Source organism: Hypomesus nipponensis, chromosome 17 (assembly GCF_054491055.1).
Source record: "Hypomesus nipponensis isolate SF chromosome 17, ASM5449105v1, whole genome shotgun sequence".
Classification (NCBI taxonomy): Eukaryota; Metazoa; Chordata; class Actinopteri; order Osmeriformes; family Osmeridae; genus Hypomesus; species Hypomesus nipponensis.
This window is the reverse complement of record NC_140377.1, coordinates 11,206,218-11,230,703: the sequence shown is the minus strand read 5'-3', so window position 1 is coordinate 11,230,703 and position 24,486 is coordinate 11,206,218. Positions and strand designations below refer to the sequence as shown.

At 45.6% G+C, this 24,486-nt stretch overlaps 1 protein-coding gene across 1 annotated transcript; it reads right to left on the bottom strand.

Annotated features, from left to right (window-relative positions):
* Positions 1-2,558: 2,558 nt before the first annotated feature.
* Positions 2,559-23,922, bottom strand: grid2ipa (glutamate receptor, ionotropic, delta 2 (Grid2) interacting protein, a). The gene is made up of 23 exons (XM_084678836.1): positions 23,841-23,922; positions 22,376-22,629; positions 21,654-21,986; positions 21,399-21,553; positions 13,646-13,921; positions 12,285-12,370; positions 11,645-11,714; positions 10,084-10,392; positions 9,799-9,953; positions 9,459-9,599; positions 9,028-9,131; positions 8,676-8,823; positions 7,966-8,321; positions 5,746-7,725; positions 5,454-5,541; positions 4,887-4,976; positions 4,479-4,675; positions 4,109-4,264; positions 3,561-3,647; positions 3,341-3,470; positions 3,104-3,222; positions 2,813-2,977; positions 2,559-2,639 (listed from the first exon to the last, which is right to left on the bottom strand). The coding sequence occupies exons 1-23, from the start codon at positions 23,920-23,922 to the stop codon at positions 2,559-2,561; spliced, it is 5,562 nt and encodes a 1,853-aa protein (XP_084534962.1).
* Between the last annotated feature and the right edge of the window lie 564 nt (positions 23,923-24,486).

Genomic DNA, 24,486 nt, shown 5'->3' with positions numbered 1-24,486 from the left:
ACAAGCTAAGGTATCGCTTAATCTAGTATTGTTTTTCAGGAACAGGTGAATTTTCAAATTAGTTTAACTTTTACATTTATAGCACAGATGTGCAGGGTAATTTTCCAATATTGTCTAAATTATCTTATTATCAGCGCACATCTCCTAAGTACAATGTCTTGATCATCATAGCACACATTTTTACACATACATATCCTGATTGTCAAGTGTTTGATTTACCCTTCACAACATAAAAATCATGCTGCAATTTATTTCTGGGTTAGGGTTGTATGTTATTGTACTACATTCAATAGTTGTCAGTATTCTTACAATAAGAAACAGACAACCCCTAATTTCTTAGGCCTTTATCGAACATAAATGATTTACTGAGTGTAGTCTTAAATGGATTTCAATCAAAAGAAAAGAGTATTGTAAGATGAGAACAGTAACAGAATAATGTCTAACATTGATTCCTATTGCTTTAAATGAACAATATTACATTTTTAGTCTTATAAATGTTCTACCAATTTCAGAGAAGCTATTAAACACTGTCAATACAATTACTTATCTGAACATGGTGTAAAAGATTTACCAACATTAAATTGAAAATAAATAACCAAGTCTTATTATTGCCTAATTTTCAGCCCATAAAAAATATACCAGTTGAGATGGACTGAGTCCCTTCTTTTTCAAAGTCCTTGGAGTACTTGAGAAACAATGGGCTGAAATCTGTATTGTTAGAATTCATTCAAATTTCTTCAATAATAAAGTATGTCAACATATGAGTCCATAAAACAACCTGCAGTAAATCGTCAACATTGCACACTGCCCGTATAGACATTTCTGTATTAAAGCGGCACTCCTCAAAAGAGCCAAGTTTGTCCTTTGTCTTTAGACACTAAAATGGGTTTAAAGTGGGACAAAACAACAATTTAGGAATTGTTATACAATCACCTTTACAAAACATTGTTTAAACAATCCCCAAAAATGGTATCATCACTTAAATAGGTGTATCATGAATATATATGTTTAAAATAAGAGTGTTCATTTAGACTTTTCAAATACATTCAATGAGGTGGGTGTGGCTTACAAAAAATACAGAATATTTTAGTAACATATCAGTTTCAAAAACCACCAACTGTGGGTTTCACAAATCCACCGATAACCAATTACGGTGTTAATCTAACATTACGGTTTTTATGACCTTATTTCCTTATTTTCTATCTTAAAGATATGGGCAGCACTTTACATTAAGGTTACATTAACCCCATATCAGTACGTATAGTAATAACATTGTAGTTACATAGGTTCCACTATGTAGTTACAACTACAAATTAGTTACAAGTTATTACTAATTACTTACTAACCGAGAATGAGGTCATGCCGGGAAATATCAAACTGAGGCAGGAACGTATCGACCTTGCTATCGCTCGGTCGAAACGGCAAAGCCAAGGTTTGATATTTCCCGGCATGACTAAAGGTTCGAGGTTAGTAAGTAGTTTATTATATGGCATTTTTAGCTTCTTTTCATTTTGTAAACGAAAATAAATGGTACCTCTAGGCTAATTGTAGCTAGCTCTCAAGTCTTCTCACGCTGTGTTTCATGTGATGCCTAGCAACTCATTACTTTTGATAGAAAGCGGACAACATGGTTCTGCTAAAATGGCTTTAATTTCAACACAAAATAACGACACAAGTGTTTAAAAGAGTCTAGTCTTCATCCTCACTCTCGATGACAAATCTTTTCAGCATCATCTGGATAGTAAAACACAGCAGCTGACTCGTCGCTCATTTTGAAGATGACGTCAGAGGGCAATACGGAGCCGTATTGACCGCTGAGGAGGGCAATACGCGTCTGGCATGACTACCCATTAGCCAATCAGAAAGCTCGTACCGTCGTTGCCATATAATAAAACTTGATACGGGGAGTAGGGGCTCTCCAGGAGTTGTCTGGATTGTTTTGGCAACACAACCTTCAACTGTGCCTTTATAAGATACACTTACCCCAACACTCCTCCCCTATACTTCCTTCTTACACTTTTGTAATAACCTACACCGCAAACACTCAAGTCAATTTAATCAGTTTTCACAGCAATTCCTATGCACTTCCAAGGTTTTTGCAACAAGTATTGCTTTGTAGAGACATTTTCATTAACGTAACCTTAATGCGGTGTTGCATGGATACTTAGCTTTTATATTTTTGTGAAATTGCTCATTCCATATTTACAAAAACATTTGGCCATCGCAATGACAGGCAGAGCAATCAAACAAATGCATTAGCTGTCATTTTTTTGTATTGTTAATTGAAAGGCTTTCTCAGTTGATGCTTATACTACGGCTATTTCCTCATCCTTCATTGGCTGTATATTTACAAATTACTTTATTCCAAACCCAAGTTTTTAGCCTTGCAATGGAAATTGCACCATTTTAATTCTGAACAGTTTTATTCACAGCCATTGGTTTAAAGATAGCTATTAAAGTCTAACTCAGAAGTCTAGCTCAGACTCAATCTCTATTGCAGATAGAAAAAAAAACATGATGTAGCAAGATGCCTGTGTGTGAGTGTGTGTGCAGCCTTATTACCAGGCTAGTGGAGAGGCCATTCGTGGACTCCTGGGGCTCTTCAGGCCCTCAGAAGTCTGGTGCTCACTCAGTGCTCTCTGAAAGAAAGATGCAAAAGAAGTAATTAAGCAATTAACCATATGATACACATAGCTTCATGTTCACAGTATTTCAGATGCAGTATAACAAATCAGAAAACAGAAACAACAGTTCTGAAAAGCCACACACTCACAAAAGCTTTCTGAATTATGCTCCTCGTTGGTTAACCCACCTCAAACTTGTTGATGAAGTCAGAGAAGATGCCAAAGAAGGCCTCTGTGTTGGTGATCTTGCCATCCTCTCCAAAGAAGGATGCGGTCTTGGCAAACTCCTCCATGGCTCTCTGCTGGAGTGACTCCAGAGACTGGACTGCTGGGTGGCTGTTCTCCAGAAAAGTCTGATCAAACTGGGGTCAAGGTCTCAACATAAGAGGGCATGGACACTGTCTGGTGTTGCTGAGGGTGCATGTCCCTTTACTGTGTAAACAGCAGAAGACACACACACAGACGGACCTCAAAGATACACTCATAATGGCACTAAAGCGATCATCGGGGGTAGCAGGCATCTTCTGACAGGCAGATCTGATCTCCTGGATAGTGGTGTGAAGGTCGTTCAGGTCAGACGTGATGGTCTTTTGGTTCACTTTGGAGAGAGGGCAAGACAGAGAGAAAACGAAAGGGAGAGATAAAAAAAACTGTTTGTCATTGGTTAGTTCCACAAAGATGACACAGCCACACCCAGAAACACATGTTCTATCTACCCTTGGCTGCAAGCGGAACCATGGTGAGGTCCTTGGCAAAATCCAGAACATCAGGGAAGTGGTGACACAACGACTTGACAAGGATGTGCAAAAAAGTTGACTTCCCATCCACCGTCTTTGTAGTACCGAGCTGCAGTGTAAAAGAAGGAAGAGTGATAACATACAGCAACTATTATGCTTTAAATAATAATAATATTGGTGCCAGCAGTGTCAGTTTTACTTCAGTGAGGAAGTTGATCTTGAAGCCGGTGGTCTTGCCAGTCTTGGGCTGTCCGTTGTTAAGGTAGTTCCCCATTGCCAGCACAAACTGAAAGGAATATCGGACATAGAGAAGTAAGATGCTCGATTATACAAAAGTCAAAATGAAAGAACAGAATTAATCTCATAGTCATTACAGCATTTTATTTCAGGGGAAATGCATACTGGCATCTTGTTTAGACACAACAAATCTACGTGTTATTTTAACCTTGCTCTTGATTTCACAAAAAGGTCCCATCTCAATGGTTTCTTGAAACAAAATATTCAAAGTATGTTTTGTAAAGAGTTGAATATGTGTAAAATTATAACTTAAAAACTGAGTAATTGAGGGAGAGCAATCGCAAGACATTATGGTGTTACTTCTATTGACACAGTACCCCAATTTTTTTTTAACAGTATTGGTTTCGAATTATAAGGTAGTTTACACTCCTGAACAGTACCACATCATATTGCATTACATTCTTTTTTACAATTCTTTGATATTACTCAATGGACGTTTTTGTATGGCACCTCCAGGATCTTGGCCAGCTTTTTGCTGGTCTTGAGTTCCACTGAGGCCTTGTAGATGCAGTCGTACCCTCCTCTCATCTCCTCTGTCTTTTCCTGTAGGGAGCACTTGAAATGCAGGCTCTGCAGACGGGTTTTATACTCTGGTACAGATAACATCTGTGGTGTGGACAAAAGCAGAACACCGGAAAGTATGAACACACGCACAGTTACAAAAGTAACCAATGACTGATCCCTCACACTTGCACACAAAACCCTGACACCGAAATGGCCTATAACCATACTAATGTGTGGCCCCTCACATCCAGCATGAAGACATTAACCCAGCGCCACCATCCCTCACCCTACAACCCCCAGCAGAGAGCCCTGGTACCTGCAGTACAAACTGGTCTGGTTCACTCAGTTTGCTGGGCTCCTGTCTGTACTGCTCGTACTGCTTGACCTCCTCTGCGTCTGGGGCGTACAGCAGCAGCTGCTTGATGTGGGCCGGCTCCAGCCTATCTGTGGACATGGTCATCAGAACCTGTCGAAGTTCACCCGGCGACAGCTTCAGGTGGGCAATCAGGATAGCTGGGGGTCAAAGGTCCTTGTTTGAAACGTTATCCATCAGTCAAACTCGTTTCCCATGGCATGCTTGCATTGTATCAGGGATATAGTACTATATGGCAGAGGTCATTATCGTAAAGGTGCAGATTTGAAAAACATGGATTGGCTAAGTTGTGTAGTTCGATGACAAGTTTAACAGCAGCAATTACGCATGAACAAAAGCAACAGTACTCACAGGCATTGTAGGCCTTCTTGTGGGAGAGAATCTCCACCACATCTTTCTTCTTAAATGACTCAGGCTGAGGGGCGAGCTCTGGAAGAGAAACTGATATACAACATCATAGAGTTAGGACAGGAGGTCCTCTGTGAGAAGGAGTGAGGGAGGGACAGAGAGAAAGATAGAGAGACAGAGAGAGAGAGAGAGAGAGAGAGAGAGAGAGAGAGAGAGAGAGAGAGAGAAAGAGAGAGAGCAGGGGGGGTAAAAAGAAAGCGGGAACAGGGAAGGGAGAGAGAGAGCGGTGGGTAAGCTGGCACTGAAGTGTGTGTAAAACAGTATTTCTTTTACTATTTTAAGTTTGTGTCAGTCGGAAGACTTAAATGGGTCGAGAAGTGCCTGAGGCTGTGTTGTCACTTGTCAAAGGGACCACTGATCAAAAAATTTTAAAGACAGCGAAATGGAGTGTACTCACAGTTGGCAGAAAAAAAGTGAATCACGTAAAATGTGTGCTAACAAAGACAACACACACATTTTCAAACAGACACACTCATGTGCACACACACAAGTGGCTATAATTGTACTCACTAGGGTTCTTTTGGGTCCCAAAGTGAAGCTCCAGGTCCAGATACTTCACCATGTCATGCAGTTTGTCATAGTCTGAATCCTCACCTAACTGGAATAGGTATTTTATATATTAGAAAATCATTAACATCTCAAAGGTTATGTCAAAATATGTGAATATAATGCAAAAAATACCAAATGTCTACAGTATATCAGGGGTAGTAGTGTCTTCAGTGTCTCCCAAACTGCCCTCTGCATTCTGCCCCACATCCTGCCCCCCTTCTGTTCATGCACATTATGCCCCCACCCATCTCACCTGTCCCCAGATGGTGCCCTCTGACTTCTCCACCTGCTCCCAGCGCAGCCTCTTCACACTCATGTGATTGGAGTCCATCCTCTGAGGGGAGGGGCGGGGCAAAGGGGGCGGGGAGCAGGGAGGGGGCAAGGGTGGAGGGGGCGGGGGCCCCAGGTGATCTGAAGGGTCAGAGAGAGAGTGGGTGAGTGACTGGGGCTGGGGTTGGCCGTGGTGGTGGGACTGGGCCTGCAGGACGTGCTGGGAGGGCTGGGACTGAGGACGTGGCTGGTTGGAAGGGTGGACGTGGTGGGTGGTCGGATAGGGTTTCTGGGGCTGGAGGGGCTGGAAGGTGGAGAGGGAAAGCTGCTGGGGCTGGAGGGGCTGGAAGGTGGAGAGCAGGGGCTGGGGCCGGTGGGACGGCTGGGGTGAGTGGATCAGGTGGATCTGGTGGTGGTGCTCAGACGGAGGGGGCTGGGGGGTGATGTGGTGGATGTGGTGGATGTGGGGGGTGGGGTGGCTCTGCTGGACGGAGCGGGGGCGCTGGGGAGAGGGCTGGGTCTGATGAGGGTGGTGTGCCTGGTGGATCTGCTGATCCTGGGGTCTCCCTTGAGGAGATGTTGGAGTTTGATGACCTTGATGACCCCTTAGGCTCTTCCGACTTTGGTGGGGCTGAAAGTGTGTCTCTTGGTTGACGTGAGCGGGGAGAGAGGCCGGTTGATCTAGGTGGATCTGGTGAGCTTGGAGGAGGAGCTCTGTGGAGGAGTGGTGGGCTTGGGGCTGGAGGCTTTGGTGACTCTGGTGAGTTTGGTGCAGGAGCTCTGTGGAGGAGTGGTGGACTTGGGATTGGAGGCTTTGGTGACTCTGGTAGATTCCCTCAGAGTACTGACTCTGACCAGGGTGGTGAGGAGATGTGGCAGAACGAGGATGATGGTGATGGTGGTGAAGGCTTTGCTGGCTTTGTTGCTGTTGTTGTTGGAGCTGCAGCTGCAGCTTTAGTTGTTGTTGTTGTGCTTTTTGCATCTGGTACAAAGGGTGGTTGGCTTGGGGGTGGGCGGAGTCTGGAGAAGGGAGCGGGGGAAGGGATTGGTGGAGCTGCTGGAGGAGGTGTGGTGAGTGGGCTGACTGGTGCGAGGATTGGGTCGGCAGCGACTGGTGTCCTTGGTAGATTTGCTGTTCCTGGTATGCTTGGAGTTCCTGGTAGGCTAGTTGCTCTTTGAGGGTTTGTTGCTCTTGGTAGGCTTGCTGTTGCTCTTGGTAGGCTTGTTGTTCTTTGAGTGCTTGTTGCTCCTGGTATATTAGCTGCTGCTCTTGGTAAGCTTTCTGTTCATTGTAGGCTTGTCTCTCCTGATAGGCTTGTTGTTGCTTTTGGTAAGCTTGTTGTTGTTGTTGTTCCTGGTAGGCTTGTTGTTGGTCTTGATAGGCTTGTTGTTGGTCTTGGTAGGCTTGTTGTTGGTCCTGGTAAGCTTGTTGTTCCTGGAAGGCTTGGTCTTCGTACGCCTGCAGATCTTGGTACACCTGTTGTTCTTGGTAAGCCTTTTGCTCCTGCAATGCAGCATGGGCCAGCAAGTCTTCCCGGGTAGGGAGCACCTTGTGAAGCGACTGCCTTTTCGTGGGTGGGTTTGAGCGAGGGGGCGGGGGCGGCGGCGGGCCCTGGTGGCGGCGCTGTGAGGGGAGGTGTGCTCTGGGAGAGTGATCGGGGGTGTAGGGGAGTGAGGTGGGCTGCTGCAAGGGGGACTGCCGCTGCTGCATCGGCGGGGGGGGAGGAGGAGGGGGCGGGTCATTGAACTGGACGGGCGGGGGCGGAGGCGGGGTCAAGGGCGGCGGGGGGATGTGCTCGGAGGACGAGGAGTAGGTAAGCGAGGACGCGTCCTCTCCGCTGCTGCTGTGCGCCTCGCTGGGACTGCTCAGCTCCGGGGGCAGGAAACCCCCGTCTTCTTCATCGTCCATGCCCACCTCGTCATCCTCATCCTCCTCGTCTGGGAAGCTCATCTGGACAGCATCCTGGCATTACCACCAAGCACATTCACATTAAGGCTTGGGGGGTTCAGTCTTAGCTGCTTTACAGTCTTAGCTACTGTACCATAATGTGTGCAGGTAAATAGATACAATTCTCAAAGGTTCTCAAGGATAAATACCAAACACTACACACATTTCTATTCTCTACACAACCTTCAGACTAAAATGAATCATTACAGGGCTACTCTAGAAGGATTGTTTGATTTGCTTGGTGGTTAACCCTACCTCCTCATAGTCGTTTTCGGGGGACAGGAAGTCGTTTTCGGGGGACAGGAAGTCATCGACGATGGCCACCCTCTGTCCCAGTTGCTCGCTCAGAGCGTTGAGGAAGCGGTCCGTGTCCTCAGAGCGAGGAGGGTGGGAGAAGGTGTACCGTCTCTTGCTGCTGCGGGGGTTTGGCGGGCTAGCGGGGTAGTCTGGGGGGTCCGGAGGTGAAGGAGGGGGGCTGTCCAAGCTGATGTAGGGGTTGGACTCAGCGCTGGTCTGGCTGGTCAGCCCCTGGGGGTAGAACTGAGACGGGGCAGGGGGGCTGGGGAGGGGCTCTGTCCAAGAGGAGGGGAGTGGAGGGACCTTACGACCACCTGAACAGAAGGGATGAAGACACCAGTTTTACAGAGTACGTACACCGGACATTTTTCTGTTAACCAAATCCATAACAACTATGGTGGTGCTTCAATGATCCATTACTGCTGGACAGTTAATCTACTGGGCTTTCTTTCAATAAAAGACAGCACCTGTAAGCGTACGGATGGACTTTAGAGCAGATCCCATTGCGTTGTGCAAACTGAAGTAGAAAATGTATTTCTCACTACAGATATCTAGAAACAACAATGGTCTTCATAAATGTATGGCAAGCATAAGTCTAATTTGCTCATTTTAAAAGTCTATGCTGGGGTACAGTATGCTGGTTCAAACTGAAACAGTGAGAAGCACACCTGTGTTGGCATGCATGGAGGGCGAGTTGGCGAGTGAGAGGGACTCCAGTTCTAGAATGCTCTCGGGGGCCGGAGGAGCACGGTTCTTCAGGGACTTGGACCTCTTCCCTGAGTACATGTTCTCCAGCTCAGCGTACACTGCAGACAGCTAGAGCGGGGAGAACCTTACAATCAGGAACACAATAATTTGATACCTTTTTGTGTGTGACCAGTAACTATTTTCCTTTCAATCAATGCATGTACAGGTGATTGTCATAGAAGCTCAGTATTGTTTTGTGAATTTCCTATCGGGTTCATTAGGGGTGGTTTTGGTGACTTTGTGATATTATCTCTCCGTGGGCTGGATACTTACATTGGTGAGGTTGTTGGGGGTCTCAGGAAGGGAGGTTCCGTCTCCAGACTGCCTTTCTCCTGGTGCCAGCCTCATGCCCATCTCCATGGGCTCTGCACGGACCCCTAAGGCACAGGGTTCAGGCACGCTCAGGATGCAGCTACATTCCAATGTGTATGCAAACTTTTGGATGTTTTATCATGTCATTATGGATAATGTGGGGCCTCATTTTTACTTGATCACATTTTTCTTGAAATGAAAATGTGTGATTTATGGTTGACTGAATGGATCCCAGGAAGAATAGTTGTTGCTGAGGCCTCAGCTAACGGGGATCCAATTCAATCATTTCAATAACTTCTAGTGACTGTTCCATCCCAATTAGGATGATTCCGATTCTGACGAATCAGGTGGTGAGGTGGTGAATGAGGAGAAAGGCATTTAGAGCAAGCTACCCATTCCCAGGTGTGTGCCTATGACCAGGTCGTCGGAGCTCCGCCCTCTCACGCTGTTCCTGGTGTAGGTGGTGCCTGTCACTCTCATGGAGCTGCTACGACGATGGGGCTCAGGTGCAGGCTCTGGCCCTGGAGGAGGAGCTGGAACACACACACACACACACACATGTTAATGTCTACACACGAACACATTCTCATCAATGTCCACACACACACAGACACACACATACACCCTAACACCCCAAACACACACACAAAAAACCTATGACCCACACTCACAAACACACACACACACCCAAACCCCACTACTACCATGAACACACACAGTGCCAGCTCTGACCTGCTGCAGCCTTGAAGCCCAGGAAGCGTGAGATCTTGTTCTGGCAGTGCTCCTGCTCCTCGTAGGTCAGCAGCTGATAGACAAACTGCCAAATGACCTGCTTGGCTGGCGTGTCCAACACCGGAAACACATCCACAATCAACGTGTCAACGTTCCTGTTGCCACGGAAACAAACCGAAAAAAAAAACTGGTTCAGTGCTCTCTCCATTGCCCCCATTTCTCTCTCTCTCTGCCTCTCTTGCTCTCTCTGTCTCCCTCACTCTCGCTCTCCCCTCCCCTCCTCACCGGTGCTGGAAGAAGTTCTCCAGGGCCTTGCAGATGGTGTACCTCTCCTGGATGGTGAGCAGGTGCTCCAGCTGCTGCCCAAAGGTCCTCCCCTGGACCCGGATGCTGGCAGGGAGGATCTCTGCCACCCACTGCAGAGAGCTGAGCACCGGGGAACGGGCACACTCCGACATGCTGCCCCCCAAACCCCCACCTCCAGCCAGGTCTGACTCGGCTAGGGTAAAGGTGGGAGGCCCGTCCTCCACCACCAAGGTGGGCATAGCTCCACTGCCCTGGAGCATGGAGACAACCTTCTCATGGGAGCAGCTCCTGGAGGATAAACACACAGACACACACATTTATGGGAATATAAAAACGTAAATAAACACCCACATACATTCATGGAAAGATAAACACATAATTAGACACAGAGACATAGGCATACACGTTGATGGAAATATAAACACGATTAAACACATACTCACTGACAGATTAAATGAAGCACAGTTTTCATCTAGTTCTGAGATGATAAAACTAATCCTTATCAAATTTCAAGCCTGTCCTGTTATAGGCTTCTTGTCAATTCCACCACCTACAAGAAACACCACAGAGCCTGTGGAGATTGTTTACAGTCTCCTGCGTTTCTCATTTTCTCCCATTGAAGTTGTCACGAAAAGTCACACCTCTACGGTCCATCTTCATCTGGAATGCTTTGTCACTTTCATCTGATCTATTTACAGAAACACATTTTCTATGAACATTTGGCGCAAAACACACACAAGCTGCACACACATACTCACTGTACACACAAGTGAAGGCACAGAAACAGACAAACATGCATACACAAACACAAAACAAACACAGTCAAAACGCAGCTCATTATTCTTGCTTCAAAGAATGAGAATATTTTCTTTGTCATGGCCATGGCCTGATGTTTTCTAGTGTTCCCTTCAAGTGTTTTCCTGTTGGTCCCTGTGTGTGTGTCTGTGGTATGGGCATGTCTGTCCCTCCCTCCCTCCCTCCCTCCCTCCCTCCCTCCCTCCCTCCCTCCCTCCCTCCCTCCCTCCCTCCCTCCCTCCCTCCCTCCCTCCCTCCCTCTCTCTCTTCCCTGGTTCCCAGCTACACCAGCACACCTGCTCCTCGTTGCCATCCGCTCACCTGCCTTCCATCCATTCACTCACTCACTACAAGAACCCGACTCTCATTTCAAGACCTCGTCAAATGGCTGTAACAGTTCAGCTCTTCACATGGAAACTTGAACTTTATACTTAGTCTTTCCTAGTATTCAGGTTTGCCCGTCTGTCTGTCTGTCTGTCTGCACCCCCAGCCTGCCTGTGCTTTTCACCATCGCTCCTCATCTCCCAGCCATCAGCGACAAGAAACCTTCCAAACCATCACCTGTGTCTGCTCTGCATTTGGTTTTGCTCTCAACAAAGTAACAAGAATCACATTTGTTTCACTGTTGGACATCTTTCAGTCTCTCAAACAAAGTATGTATGCACACAATGTGTCGTGTGTAGTTGTGTGGTGGGCACCACAGCAGAATGCACAGAAGGTCAGATGAGAACACGATGGACGTTACCTCATATCAAGGCCGTTCAAGAACAAAATGCGGTCCCCAGGTTTGAGGCCGGCCTTCTCTGCTGGGCTCCCTGATGAGAGGGAGAGAGAGAGAGCGATAGAGAGAGAGCGATAGAGAGAAGGAGAGAGAGAGAGAGGGGGGGGGGGTGAGAGAGAGAGATAGAGATGTGGGAGGGAGGAAAGGAAGGACATGCAGACGTAGAAAATAAAGGTTGACATAAAGACTATACAAATACGACCAGGTTTTTTACCAACACACAGATGGATAGAGCTGCAGAAGCATTCTAAAGTCAGGACAAGCTCAGTGTTGTTGACAGGGCTTCAGAGGGAAAAACATGGCATGTAAATTGACTGAAATAACGATTCTCTGACATACCAGTCTGTGTCTTAACACTCCCCCTCATGATGTGTTCTCAGTTACCACGTGGGTGAGTGAGGACTTTGTTGAACAGGCGTCACATCTTAATCTACCTTCTACATCCTGTCAACTGTCATTCATTCTTAGCCTACACCTTAAATTCCTTTTGTAGCATTTTCCATGATGGGATCTGTACAGTAACACAAAGAATATCACTGCGTAGATACACAGACATACATAAACAGGCAAACATACACAAACACACACGGCTCTCCAAGTCTACCTGGGATGACTGAGTCAATCCACACTGGGGCATGGCCTCTAAGGGTGAAGCCAAAACTCAGGTTCCCCTTGCACACTCTCACGGTCCTATGAAAGAAAGACACCAGTTAGGGTAGGGAAGGAGGTAGGTACAGACTCAAGGTAAGGTAGGGGAAGATATGGATACTCAGACACCAGGCAGCGTAGGGTAGGAGGTAGAACCCAGGGGTAGAAGTCTTAAAAACATATAAGAACTCTTCAGATGAATGTCAGGTTCTGGACTTCAAGCTGTGGAGTAATCCAGACTACAGCCCTTCATGTGACCTCCAATCCCAAAGGACCCAACTGGATCATGTGCCAGTTTTTTATGCATACAGATTGTCAGGTTGAGGAGTCAGGTGGCTGAGCGGTTAGGGAATCAGGCTAGTAATTACAAGGTTGCCGGTTCGATTGCTGGCAGTGCAAAATGACATTGTGTCCTTGGGCAAGGCACTTCACCTTACTTGCCTCGGGGGATTGTCCCTGTACTTACTGTATGTCGCTCTGGATAAGAGCATCTGCAAAATATGTAAATGTATATAAACATTGAGCCTTTGTGTCAGAGAAAAATGTATGGTAATGGAGATTATTCATTGAAAGAGCTTTATTCTAGATTAGGCTCATCTGTTGGGTCCAGTTTGTGTCTGCAAATAGTGTACTTGTATATGATATTACTAAATAACTATCCAGTACTTTCGGCTGGATAAACACACTTAGAGGATGATCAATTTGTGTCAGGTTCTTGCTGGCAAAGCTGCCAGAAATTCCCAGTGTGTGAGAACAGCCCACTTAGACATAGACATCTAATCCCCAGGGGAAAATACAGTAGCTACATTATTTGATGAACAAAGTTTAGGTCACAGAAGAGGTGCCCTGTAGGCAGTCTTTCTTTCTTTCTTCCTGTGGATTATTTTTTCCTGAGTGTATTTTTACCAGGAATTAATATTTAGAGCTGCATAAAGTCAACATTAAGAAAAAAAGACTTCTGTATTGAAGGCAAGCTATTCTTTAAAAGACCCATATCCTCATGACATTCAAATGTCGTCAACGCCATCTTAAAAATATGACTTGGCATGGAAGTAAGATAATGAGGTTTTTAATAGTTTTTCTGTCCAACTGAAACAGATAGGCTTATTTTGGCAAACATACTCCTACACACCTCTATTCACAAGCTAGGCATTTACACTCATGCATGTCAGATGGGATACACTGAATTTATGGTGTGTCTATTAGGTAATTAAAGGATTGAATTGCAGGAAATGTTATATTCAAAAGCTCTACTGACTGCTTAAAATTGCACACATCTCAAATCATACTGACACTATAAGACTGCTAGAGAAAGACCTGCGATTGGTGGTGGCGGCGCCGGCGTGCCCAGCAATGAGTGAGGTGGTCTTCCTAAGACCGCGGGCTGGAAGTGCCGCGCCCTCCTCGGCGTGAGTGCGGGGGACCGAACTGGCCCTGGTGGAAACCAGCAGGCGCTCCGGGTGGTCCTCGCTACGGCTCCGACGCAGCCGGTTACGGCTGGGGTCACTGAAGCTCCGCCCCTTCAGTCGGCCGATCAGGCTCTGGGACACCACATCGTCAAAGCGTTCTCGGTGCTTCTTGGGGATGAAGATCCTGGCGAACATGTTAAACACAAAGTATACCCTCAGAGATACACAATGAAGGAGAGCGCACAAGGATACTTCCGTGCTTCAGAGTCAAGCCCAGTCTGAGAAGTTCTGAGGCGATGAGGAAAGCAGACAAGCCTGCTGCAGAGTGCCAGGAGGAGAACAAAGTCAGAGTATCCGTATCCAGAGACAGATAGAAAGGTTTACATCCAAACAATCCATGACTGAGGTATTTACAATTATAGTAGCACAACAGCCAAACTAAAACCAACAGATTATGTAACATAAGAAAACTCAGAAATTCCTTGAAATGTTGGTGTGAAGCTCATTTAATCCGTGGCGGACGAGTGTGACTTCCCTGTGTCGTTTCTCAGTTTGCCTGTCACACGCAGCTCCAGGTGGGAACGCCCATCTCAGTGTGACAGCATCCTGCCACTGGGAGAGAACCACCGAGCAATATTGCAGATGCCTCCACTCCTCTTTCTCTCTCTCCTTCTTTCCCTCCCTTCAACTCTTTCCCAAGTGTGCGTTATGTTACTCTCTCTCTCTCTCTCTCTCTCTCTCTCTACTATCTCTCTCTCTCTCTCTCTCTCTTACTCCCTCTCTCTCTTTCTCCCTCTCTCTTTCTCCTCTCTTTTTCTTCATCTGTCTATTTCTCTCTTTCGTATCCCATCTGCTCTCTCTCCCTCACACACAGTCATGCTCTCTCTCGCTCCCTTATCCTAAGTCATACACATTGACTTCCCATCATCAGCTACACCTCTTTCTCTTAACACAGACACACATCCTCCTCTCTCTCTTGTCTACATCCATCCATGCATATACACACATACACATGCACGCTTGCAAGCACACACATCCCCTCCTAATGAGTGTTGTATTCCCCCCAGCCCCTTACTGTTCTACATTAAAACATCTCCAGGGCTTCCCTCTCAACTGTAGAATGCCACAGAACAATAAAGTTTTCAAACACAAATCCCTCGGCTGACAACACAATTCACAGAAACAAGTCCTTTTCCAAAACCAAAATGTGAGAGCTCTGAAATATTCAACCAAGATATGTCTGCATGAGGACACAGAACTCCTCTCACAGGAAAAGCTCATTAGAAGTAGAGAGAGACACACACACACCTGAAACTTCCCAAACTACACACATTTCTACAGTCAGCCACAGACGACTGCTCCTTGAGCTGTTGGAAAGAACAGCAGTCTTACAAGCTGTGTAGGTGGAACAACTGTGACATTCTCCTTTCATGAAAGATCTATATGAGCCATTGAGCCGCTCATAAACTCGGTTTTATTCCTGAAATTAAACAAGGCCATGAATCACACACCCACTTCACACACATGTACAAACACACAATATGCGGAGATTGAACATCTAGGATGAAGTCGTAGAATTGATGGAGCCTAATAGGGATTTACGCTATCAACTAACTACTAATACCATAGCTACAGCTGCATGCTCTGTTCAGTATGTCATACTCTCAGTGAACCACACATGCACGCATACACCTATGTTAGATTCAGACACTGGATGATGAAGACATGTTGGTTCTGGAGTTGTATCCTCTTCAGTCACTTCTGACCTGTGCATTCTGTCTCCGGCACATTCCATGCCACCCACCATTCATTTAGCAAGATGGATTACAGTTACAGAAGGCACACGCACACACATGCACACCCCAACACACACAGACACACACACATACACACTGTGCTTCATACCTCCTACACACACCTTGTCTCCATTCATTTAACAAGATGGACTATATTTAGAGCACATTCACACCCACACACACACACACACACAGTGTTGTTGAATAAAAAGGGTTGTCTTGATGAGTCACCAGAGAAGGAGACAGCCAGAGCTGTGTTATCTTTATGGAGGGCTCTCCAATCACAAAAACAACATCTGTGAAATCCTGCAAATATTTGCAATACACAGGATGTGTGCGTGCTTTCTAAATGATGGGTTGCATCCTACAGTAGTCTGTGGAAATCACAGTCAGAGAACATGGGACTTTTGATTGAAAGCAGTTCGATATTTCCATATTTGTCGAGGGGAAGGAGTTATCATCACTTAACCTGCAGGGAGCAAGCATCTGCACAGTCTGAGGTACCAGGGGGCTCTGCAACGCCACCCAGAGGATGGCCTTGGATCTGTATGATTGCAGCACCAGAAGCAAAAAGGCATTCTGCCTAGATAGGGAAATGATAAAGATAATGATCACCCCTGTATCATAGTTTTCCTTGTACAACCTCCCCCAGATTTACAGTCAACTCTCAAGAGTCAGAATGAAATGAGAACACAGCCTGTATTCTATATCGAGAGAGAACAAGAGAGGAGAGGGAGCGAGAGAGGAGAGTGAGCGAGAGAGATAAGAGAGAGACAGATATTGGAAAAGGGGAAAGAGGGAGGGAGAGGGAACAGGTAGAAGAAAGGGTGGAAACTAAAAGTTTGCATTGCAGTAAATCAAATAGTTTTTAGGCCAGGGACAGGTGAGGTAAGGCAAGGTATCCCATTATATCTGTGTCAAAAGGCTATGTAGGGCACCACGTCTTTACCTGAGGAAACACAAACCATGAACAGGGCTGTGCAGACAAAATGAAGGATGGGAATACAAACTTTGGGTGCTACACTGAGCTACCACCTTATTGGTGTGATCAATGAAATACTCCCTATGAGGGTAGAAGAAAGGAAAGAAAGGAAATAAAGAAATGTAAAGTATGACAAAGGTAAGCCGAAAACGGACACCACCTCGCATACTTTTTTGACATTTTAGCTCATTGTGTCTCCTACTTATTATTACAAATTACAGATCCAGCATTCAAGTCACTATTCAAGCTATTCTCTCCTAAGTGTAAACACATCCCATCAGAAGAATAGAAGAAGCTGGAATGAGTCTGATACAGGCTTGGGTGGATGTAGGCCTCAGTCTGCCCTCAATTAGAAGCAGGTCGAGGAGTCTATAATTAGGGCGGTAGGAGGGGCCGGATCAAGGACACTCCACATGGAGGGATGAATGACAACGGGAAGTTGAGAAAAGTTATCAAGGAAAGAAGTCAATTATCTGAGACCCACTTCAGCACAGATTGACAACACAGCGAAGGTGGTGTAGTGAACCAGTGTTGAAATCGCATGAATCAAACGACGTAGATAGATTGTAAAACATTATGTTTTCATTCTGTTTCCCCCTCATTAGGTGTAAAGAAAATGTTACGAGTAATTCAAGGGATAATGCTGTCCCAAAGCAAACCATACACTTAAATACAGCATCCACACCAGGGGCGTAGCCACGGGTAGGCCTGGGTAGGCACAGGCCTACCAAATTTGTTTTAAGTCCTACCCAAAAACGATATTATCTCAGAAAAATTATGAACCGGGTGCAAAATAAGTAAAAAAAAACTGAAAAGATGCCTATCCATATTTTTCTAGGCCTACCCAAAAAGATTATTCTGGCTACGCCCCTGATCCACACCAATGACAACACCTTACTACACCGCGGACACTCACACAGATGCACCCTCAGAAACACAGTGTAATCCCTGCACATTTCAACGTTGCCTGCAAGAAACACCACCTAAACCTCGACTCAGCATTTAAAGTATCTAAGAACAAAGATAAGAGAACTGTACCGAAAATGTCGGGAGATGCTCCTGTCCCTTCCCATGGCTCTTCAGGGCTTCCAGGAAGCGCCTCAGCTCAGCATCACAATACAAACAGCACACCGGCAACAAACGTGGTCCTCATTAAGTCTCAGTGAACAACTCTCTCCCCCAAAAAAGAAAGAGAACGGCAAGGAAGGAAGGAAGAACAAAGAAAGAACGGTAGAAGATTCTAAATCTCCAAAAGCCATGCGTTCCTGCAGGCTGGAGTGGTTGAGACGGTTGAGAGGGAGGTGGAAAAACAGTATGACTCCTACTCTTAAAGCCGTCAAAACAACCGAAGACTTCGAGAGATGTGCTTCATCTCTTCACCTCTCCTTTTTCTCTTGCTCTTCCTCCTCCTCTTCTTCGTTCACCAATACACCAGGGGGTGGTCACGGTAACTGTTGTGGATAACCGTCATCACCCACTCATCTGAAGCGTGAACACTGGAGACAATAGATTCTACTCTGCTTTTCTCTTAACCGAAGATGGAAAAGAGAGTTGGATGAAGGGAGGAACTAGTGAGGAGGGTGCAAGGAGAAGAGTGCAGAAGAAAAGGAAACAATCCCTCTGGACTCCCAGAGGCAGGTCAGAACAGTGAGATCTAGTAATGTGCGCATGGGAGAGGGATGGATACAGAGAAAGACAGACAGCTGTGTCGTATGAAGCTAAGAATCACACATGAATGTTAACCACATTCATTTCATGTGGAGTCGACTGCAGTCAAAAAAAGCTAACAGCTACAGGGACCGTGAAGGGAATTACTTTCTCAAAAAAGTAATCACCAAAGTAGAAAACAATATCATTTCCAGATATTGGCCTCAAGTTGTCTGCTTATTCATTTGCATGGTATGACAGCCATGGTGACACTATAACATGTACACTTTTGTGTCACTAACATTCCAGCCCCTTTACCGATAACCCCTGGGTTTTTGAGTCGTTTAAGAAGCTATGCCGGAGAGTGCGTCAGAAACCTAAGAGAGGATTTATTAACAGAAGTAGGCCTCTTAAATATAGAGCAGCTCCTCAGGAGGGCTGTGGGCAGATTTGTGGGGACAGAGATGGCCAGGCTGGTCAGGTTTGGAGCAGGCCCTGGATATTACAGTCTCTTCAAGTCTGTCTAGGACACACACACATACCCTCCACCTGGAGGTGTACACAAGAGAGTGTGTGGAGTGTATGGAGGCTTGGTGAGTGTGTGTGGGTGTGTACATGCATGACTCTGTGTATTTAACAACAGCAATTAAATGATGAAAGGCTATCAAAAACAAGATGGAGAGGAGAAGAAAGAAAGAAAAAAAGAAAAAGAAAGAAAGAAAGAAAGGGAGGGGGGGTCTATGAAACGCACTATCTTATTTCAGATCAGATAAGATCTCCTTGCAGGCCATGATTGCTCTCATAAGTATCTGTAAACCAAAATTCTAAAGCAAGAAACTAGACTTGACAGATCAGAATTATGAATGCAGTGATGGAGGTGACACACATACTCCTGTTCACACTGTCATTCAGACAGGGTGACTGGGATCACATCTGTCAGTGAAATCTAGCTAATTTACATCAGAACAGGTCAAAGAGATCACAACAAGAAGATATACAGCAAGCGGCAGGGGACAAACTGTCTGAAAGGGTATCTGCATTCATAAACAATGCCACAATATCATCAGGACTGAACCAAATGTCCGTTCAGTAGAGCCTGCGTCACCATGTCTTAAGACACATTCTGGGAAATGGCAGCACAGTCATATTCTGCCATGAAAGGCTGATTCTGGAAAACAACATTCTCACACTCTCACATCCAGAAATGCTGCCTGCCTCCCATTACCTCTCAAAATACATTAGTAATGGAACACCTATGCCTCAGAAAACACGGCTATACATTTTTTACTCAAATATTTTGGAATGAAAATGCAAAAGGAGGTGTGCCAAATGCTGACTCAGGAACAATCAGAGTAAAGAGAAAAGAGAGTTTGTCTCAAACAGCAGGTAGACTGTGTCTTGTTAAACTTTCCCCACAGACAACCGATAATAAACCAGAGCCATTCTAGGTTGATAGCTTTGCAATGTGAACTAATTGCTAGTAAAACCACATGTCATACACTTCTTCAAAACTCCAAACTCAAGCATTGTGGGAGCATTATTATCAAAAGTTGAATACAAGGTATCACAAATCTCTCACTTACTAATAGATTTGTTTTAACCCAACCAACCATAATCTGTTCACCAGATCGCAAACATGGAAACAGCCTCACAAAAATGTCACACTCCCAAATCATCCAGCAGCAACACTCACCTGAGGCAGTTCCACATCACTTCCTGAAGGATGTTGGCAATCCAAAGGATGTGTGTGTGTGTGTGTATCAGTGTTTGTGCACATGTATGTAGGTGTGTTTCTATGTGTATGTCAGTCTCTGTGTGTGTATGTTACCGTACGTGTGTTTGTGTGTGTGTGTGTGTGTGTGCGTGCGTGCGTGTGTGCATGAAGGTGCTGTCGCTGCAATGTGGGGATGCAGCAGATGTTAGAGTAAATATGTATGTGTGTATCTCCTGCCAGCAACAGAAAAGTGACTGTAGCAGCATAGAGCTGGATAAGAGGGGGAAAAGCGTCTGAAAAAATAAGCACGGCAACGAACGTGTGTGTTTCACAATGATCACAAATTGCTTGCATATGCAAAAGTGTTTGTTTTCCATTTTGCGATCAATGCTGAGGATAAAGAAATGTGATATTCCCCGAGGCTTTTGACAGTTTCCCTCTGTACCTGCTGAAGAAATGAACTCTGCTCGCTGACATCCACTGCCTCAAGGACTTCAAAGGGGCAGCACAATCCGACAGTTTGCTTCTCTGATCAAAGTCATCAAGATCTAGATCTATTCTTAATGGAGGCTGTTTCCACCTTCAACAATGGAGAACATGCTGAGACAAGCTTTTCACCCTGAAATATTGATTCTAGTGCAATTAGAGAAGCTTGTTGTTTCCCCACTAGATGTAAACCCCCATTGGACCTAAAGAATTCCAAAGCTTTCATCTTTAATCTTCATATTTATTTTCATCTTTCCATCTTTGTAAAACGCTGTTGTGGTGCACAACATGGTTAGATTATGAATATGGTAGACTTAATTGACTGATTGATCTTTAGTTTAAATTAAATGGCCACATTCTAAACAATGTGGGTCTGTGAATTGAATGAGTTAATCTCACACATTGCTTTGGGATTGTTCAGTACTGGCCAATTTATCCGTGTAATACCAGAAAAAAAATCTGCAAAATCCTCTGATATCAAAACATGGGCCCAGATAAGGGAAGATAATACTATCGTAGATTCATCATTACATTCTGGACTTCAACAAAACATGAAGAATGTTGAAATCAAAGCTGCCAGAATCATATCCTACACGTGTACATCCCCTCGCATCTAAAAAAGTGTGTCTATCTGGCTTGGCTCATGTTGAAATACTGTATTCATATACTGTTCTGAATAAATCACAAACAGTGGCGTCATTGAATATAAAGTATATGCTGTGTACAGTATACATATACATTAGATATTGCTGTCAAGTTTGAAGCAATGACATTTGTGTCTGCTTTGGAGTTACAGTTTATATTTTGGCGTCGGTGGATGAGAGTGAATGGTAAGGTAGTCTGTTTGAACACTGACTAGACTGTTTTTCCTGCATTCAATTCAGAGGCTTCAATGACAGGAGGTGAGTCAGAAAGGTGCAGTAAGAAATCCAAACTAACTTCTGAGGAGTGTTTGTGTATGTTTGAATTTTTTTCCCCACAGTACAGCATAATAGACAAGGGGCAATCCACCAACTTTAAGGTAGCTGATTGGTACCTGACACTGTCAATCAGCTGCTGATGGTCCTCATTGATCAGTATATCAGGGAGGGCGTCAGCCAGGTTCTCCACATCCCTCTCAGCAGCGTACTGCTTCAGAACCTCAAACAGCTTCTCCTTCACATCCAGCTCCTCTCCAAGGACCTCCTCAACCTGAAACACACACACACACATATACATTTGTTAAGACACACTAGCAAGCAGGTGTACTAAAACACAAACACAAAACAAACACACACACCAAAACACCCACCTTCTTATTAAACTCCAGGGCCTTCTGGGCGCGGTCCTGCCGAATGCTGTCTCCACTCTGTGACATCACCTTCATGCTGTTGCTGAGGCGCTTGGGTCGCCGGCTCATACTGAGCACGCCCAGACGCAAAGGGCGCCCCTGGGCTGCCTTGATCATGGCGGCAGCAGTCTCGTGCTGTTTGACGGGGATGCCGTTGACCTCCATAACAAAGTCGCCAGCCTTGAGGCCGCTGCGGCCAGCAGGACAGTTGGGCATGCAGTCCTCCACCAGCAGGGGGCTGTCTCCCACAATGGTGAAGCCAAAACGACCATCTGGGCCTGGAGCAATGTCAATCTGGGAAAAGAGAGTTGTGACAATGCCCTTAGACCACAGGTCTTCAACCCTGGTCCTCAGGGACCCCCGTCCTGCATGTTTTGGATGTTTCCCTGCTCCAACACACCTGATTCAAATGAATGGTTGTTACCAGGCTTCTGCTGATCTAGATAACGACCCAATCATTTGAATCAGGTGTGTTGGAGCAGGGAAACATCTAAAACATGCAGGACAGGGGGTCCCTGAGGATCAGGGTTGAAGACCTCTGCCTTAGACAGATGCATCATTGGTTTCACATGAGTGCAAGTGATGTACATTCTTTGTTCAATTGATAGCTTCATGTTCTTGTCTCTCTGAATGCAGACACAGATACAGTACATCCCCCTAGATGTGATCCCTCTTGTCCTAACCTGTTCTATGCGGGAGACCACCCCGATGCTGGGGGGTACGGTCTTGAGGGTCTGAGCCAGGGCGATGAGGGCCTGGGTGCTGAGGTTGGACACTTCCTGGCCTTCAATATCCACCACCTGGTCCCCAGGCTGCAGACCTGCCAGGTAGGCACTGCTGCCCTCCACCACAGACAGAATGTAGCTGGGCCCCGTACCCCCCAGACGGAAGCCAAACTCCTCTGGCCAGTTCTGGTTGGTGGCTGGAAGTGTCAGGTCTGGGTCATGGGACAGAGGAGGAGAAGGGGAGGAAGGGGGGAAGGATATGGACAAGAAGAGAGAGAGAAGTTTGGAGCGTGTGAGAAAGAGGGCAGGGGGGAGAGAGAATGTTGTAGAGAAACGAATAAGGAGAAGGAAGGGTAGAAGAGGTCATGTTGAGTTGTGCTAGATAACTAAGATTAAGATCCTATTGTTTGTGAAAACTCTAACTGTACTTACTGCACAGAAAAATATTATTGCAATTTGTAATCATAACAGTTTAATCAAATTAACAGACCAGGCAATTGGTTTGGGTTGTAAAAGGTTGGGGAACCGATCTGTTTAAAATATGCCAACCTACCTAAGAAGAGATAAATCCATCAATCCAATGACATGGAAAGACAAAGCAGACTCTGTGAAGGACTCCATTAAACCCTTGTTATTACCGATGGCTCTGATTGAAGAATTAAGGTAAGAATGCTATATAGGACACTTGGAACAGATCCATGTCTGTCATGTCGTCCTGCAGTGAACCATTGGCCCTCCCCTGGTCACTGGCCTCATTCTGGCTCTGCAGTGAAGAGCTACATCCCAGTAGTAATCTCATCTTCTACATTTTAGGAACTGATCTAAAAATCAATCCTTCTAAAGCTAAGTGAACAATGTCCATTGCTTATGAAGAAAAAGAGACCAGGAAAAGAAGTTGTCTCATTCTATAGAGGTGTGGTCCTTCCTTGCTGTCCATACTTTGCATCTCCATTGTTGGCAGCCCCATGTGCATGTAATGCTCTCATTCATTCAGATAGACCATAAATATTGACAGATTAACCTCAAGTGGATCAAAATGTATTGAACATTTTAGTTGAAACTCTGATGACAGCATGTAGAGTTTCAACACATACACCCTCACACACGCAAGTGAACGCCAGAACTATTTAGTCTGGAGTGAATCAGTAGCATCACTCATGAGATGAACAATCTGAATTCTGTCAGTAAAAGTTTGGTCAAACAGAAGCTAATTTCAGCCATAAAATAGAAGAATTAAACACTTTTCTTCTCAAAAGGCCACACACAGAGCTAAAACTAGCCCAATTCTTGAACACAGCGCCTGAAATACTACAAAAGCTAGCGGCCCATGTAAACACACAGCACTAGGCTCTCTTTGTTCTCTTCTCACCTCACTGGAGAAGAAACAGATACGAGTCAGAAAACGTAAATGTACAAGACTCACAGAAGTCTTTGGAGGCGCTGCGGGTTCCAGACTTGCTCTGTCGCAGTGAGAAGCGCCCCTTCCTACTCAGAAAGCGCCTCATCTTCACCCCTGTGGCGTTCGCTTTTTACTCAAGGCCTGCCAGCCGCTGCCCTAAAACCCCGGTCCCCGGTCAAAGCAGCTGAAAGGTGCCCCGTCACCACTTTTTTGCACCCCCCGCCGACACCAACAGGGTAAGCCCACTCAGGTAGTCACATCAGCGGTTACAGGAGGCTGACGCCTTTCCTTGCCTGGTTCAGAGAACTACAGATCCAGGAGAGACAGGAGACAGGACTTGGTCTGGAAGTCAAGCGCCCCATTGTGGGTAAGATTGTTCGCCCCCAGCCTCTCAGTCCAAGCTCTATCGCAGAGCAATGATCAGAAAACTAGGACACTCTCACTTGGTCTTTTAATGGTTCTTTTGCGAGAAAAGGTACTGCGAAGCCCCATTTGTCTATAAATACCTCTCTCTCTTCCTCCAGCCCCCTCTCTCTCTCACTCTCTCTCTCTCTCTTTTGGATGAGGCCCTCTCAGAGGGCTGAGGAGTGACCCAGAAACAGTGTCGTTTTCAGGGAGGGACAGTTCTCTCTCTGATTAGAGTTTGTGTGAACCTAAGAATGCAGGCACC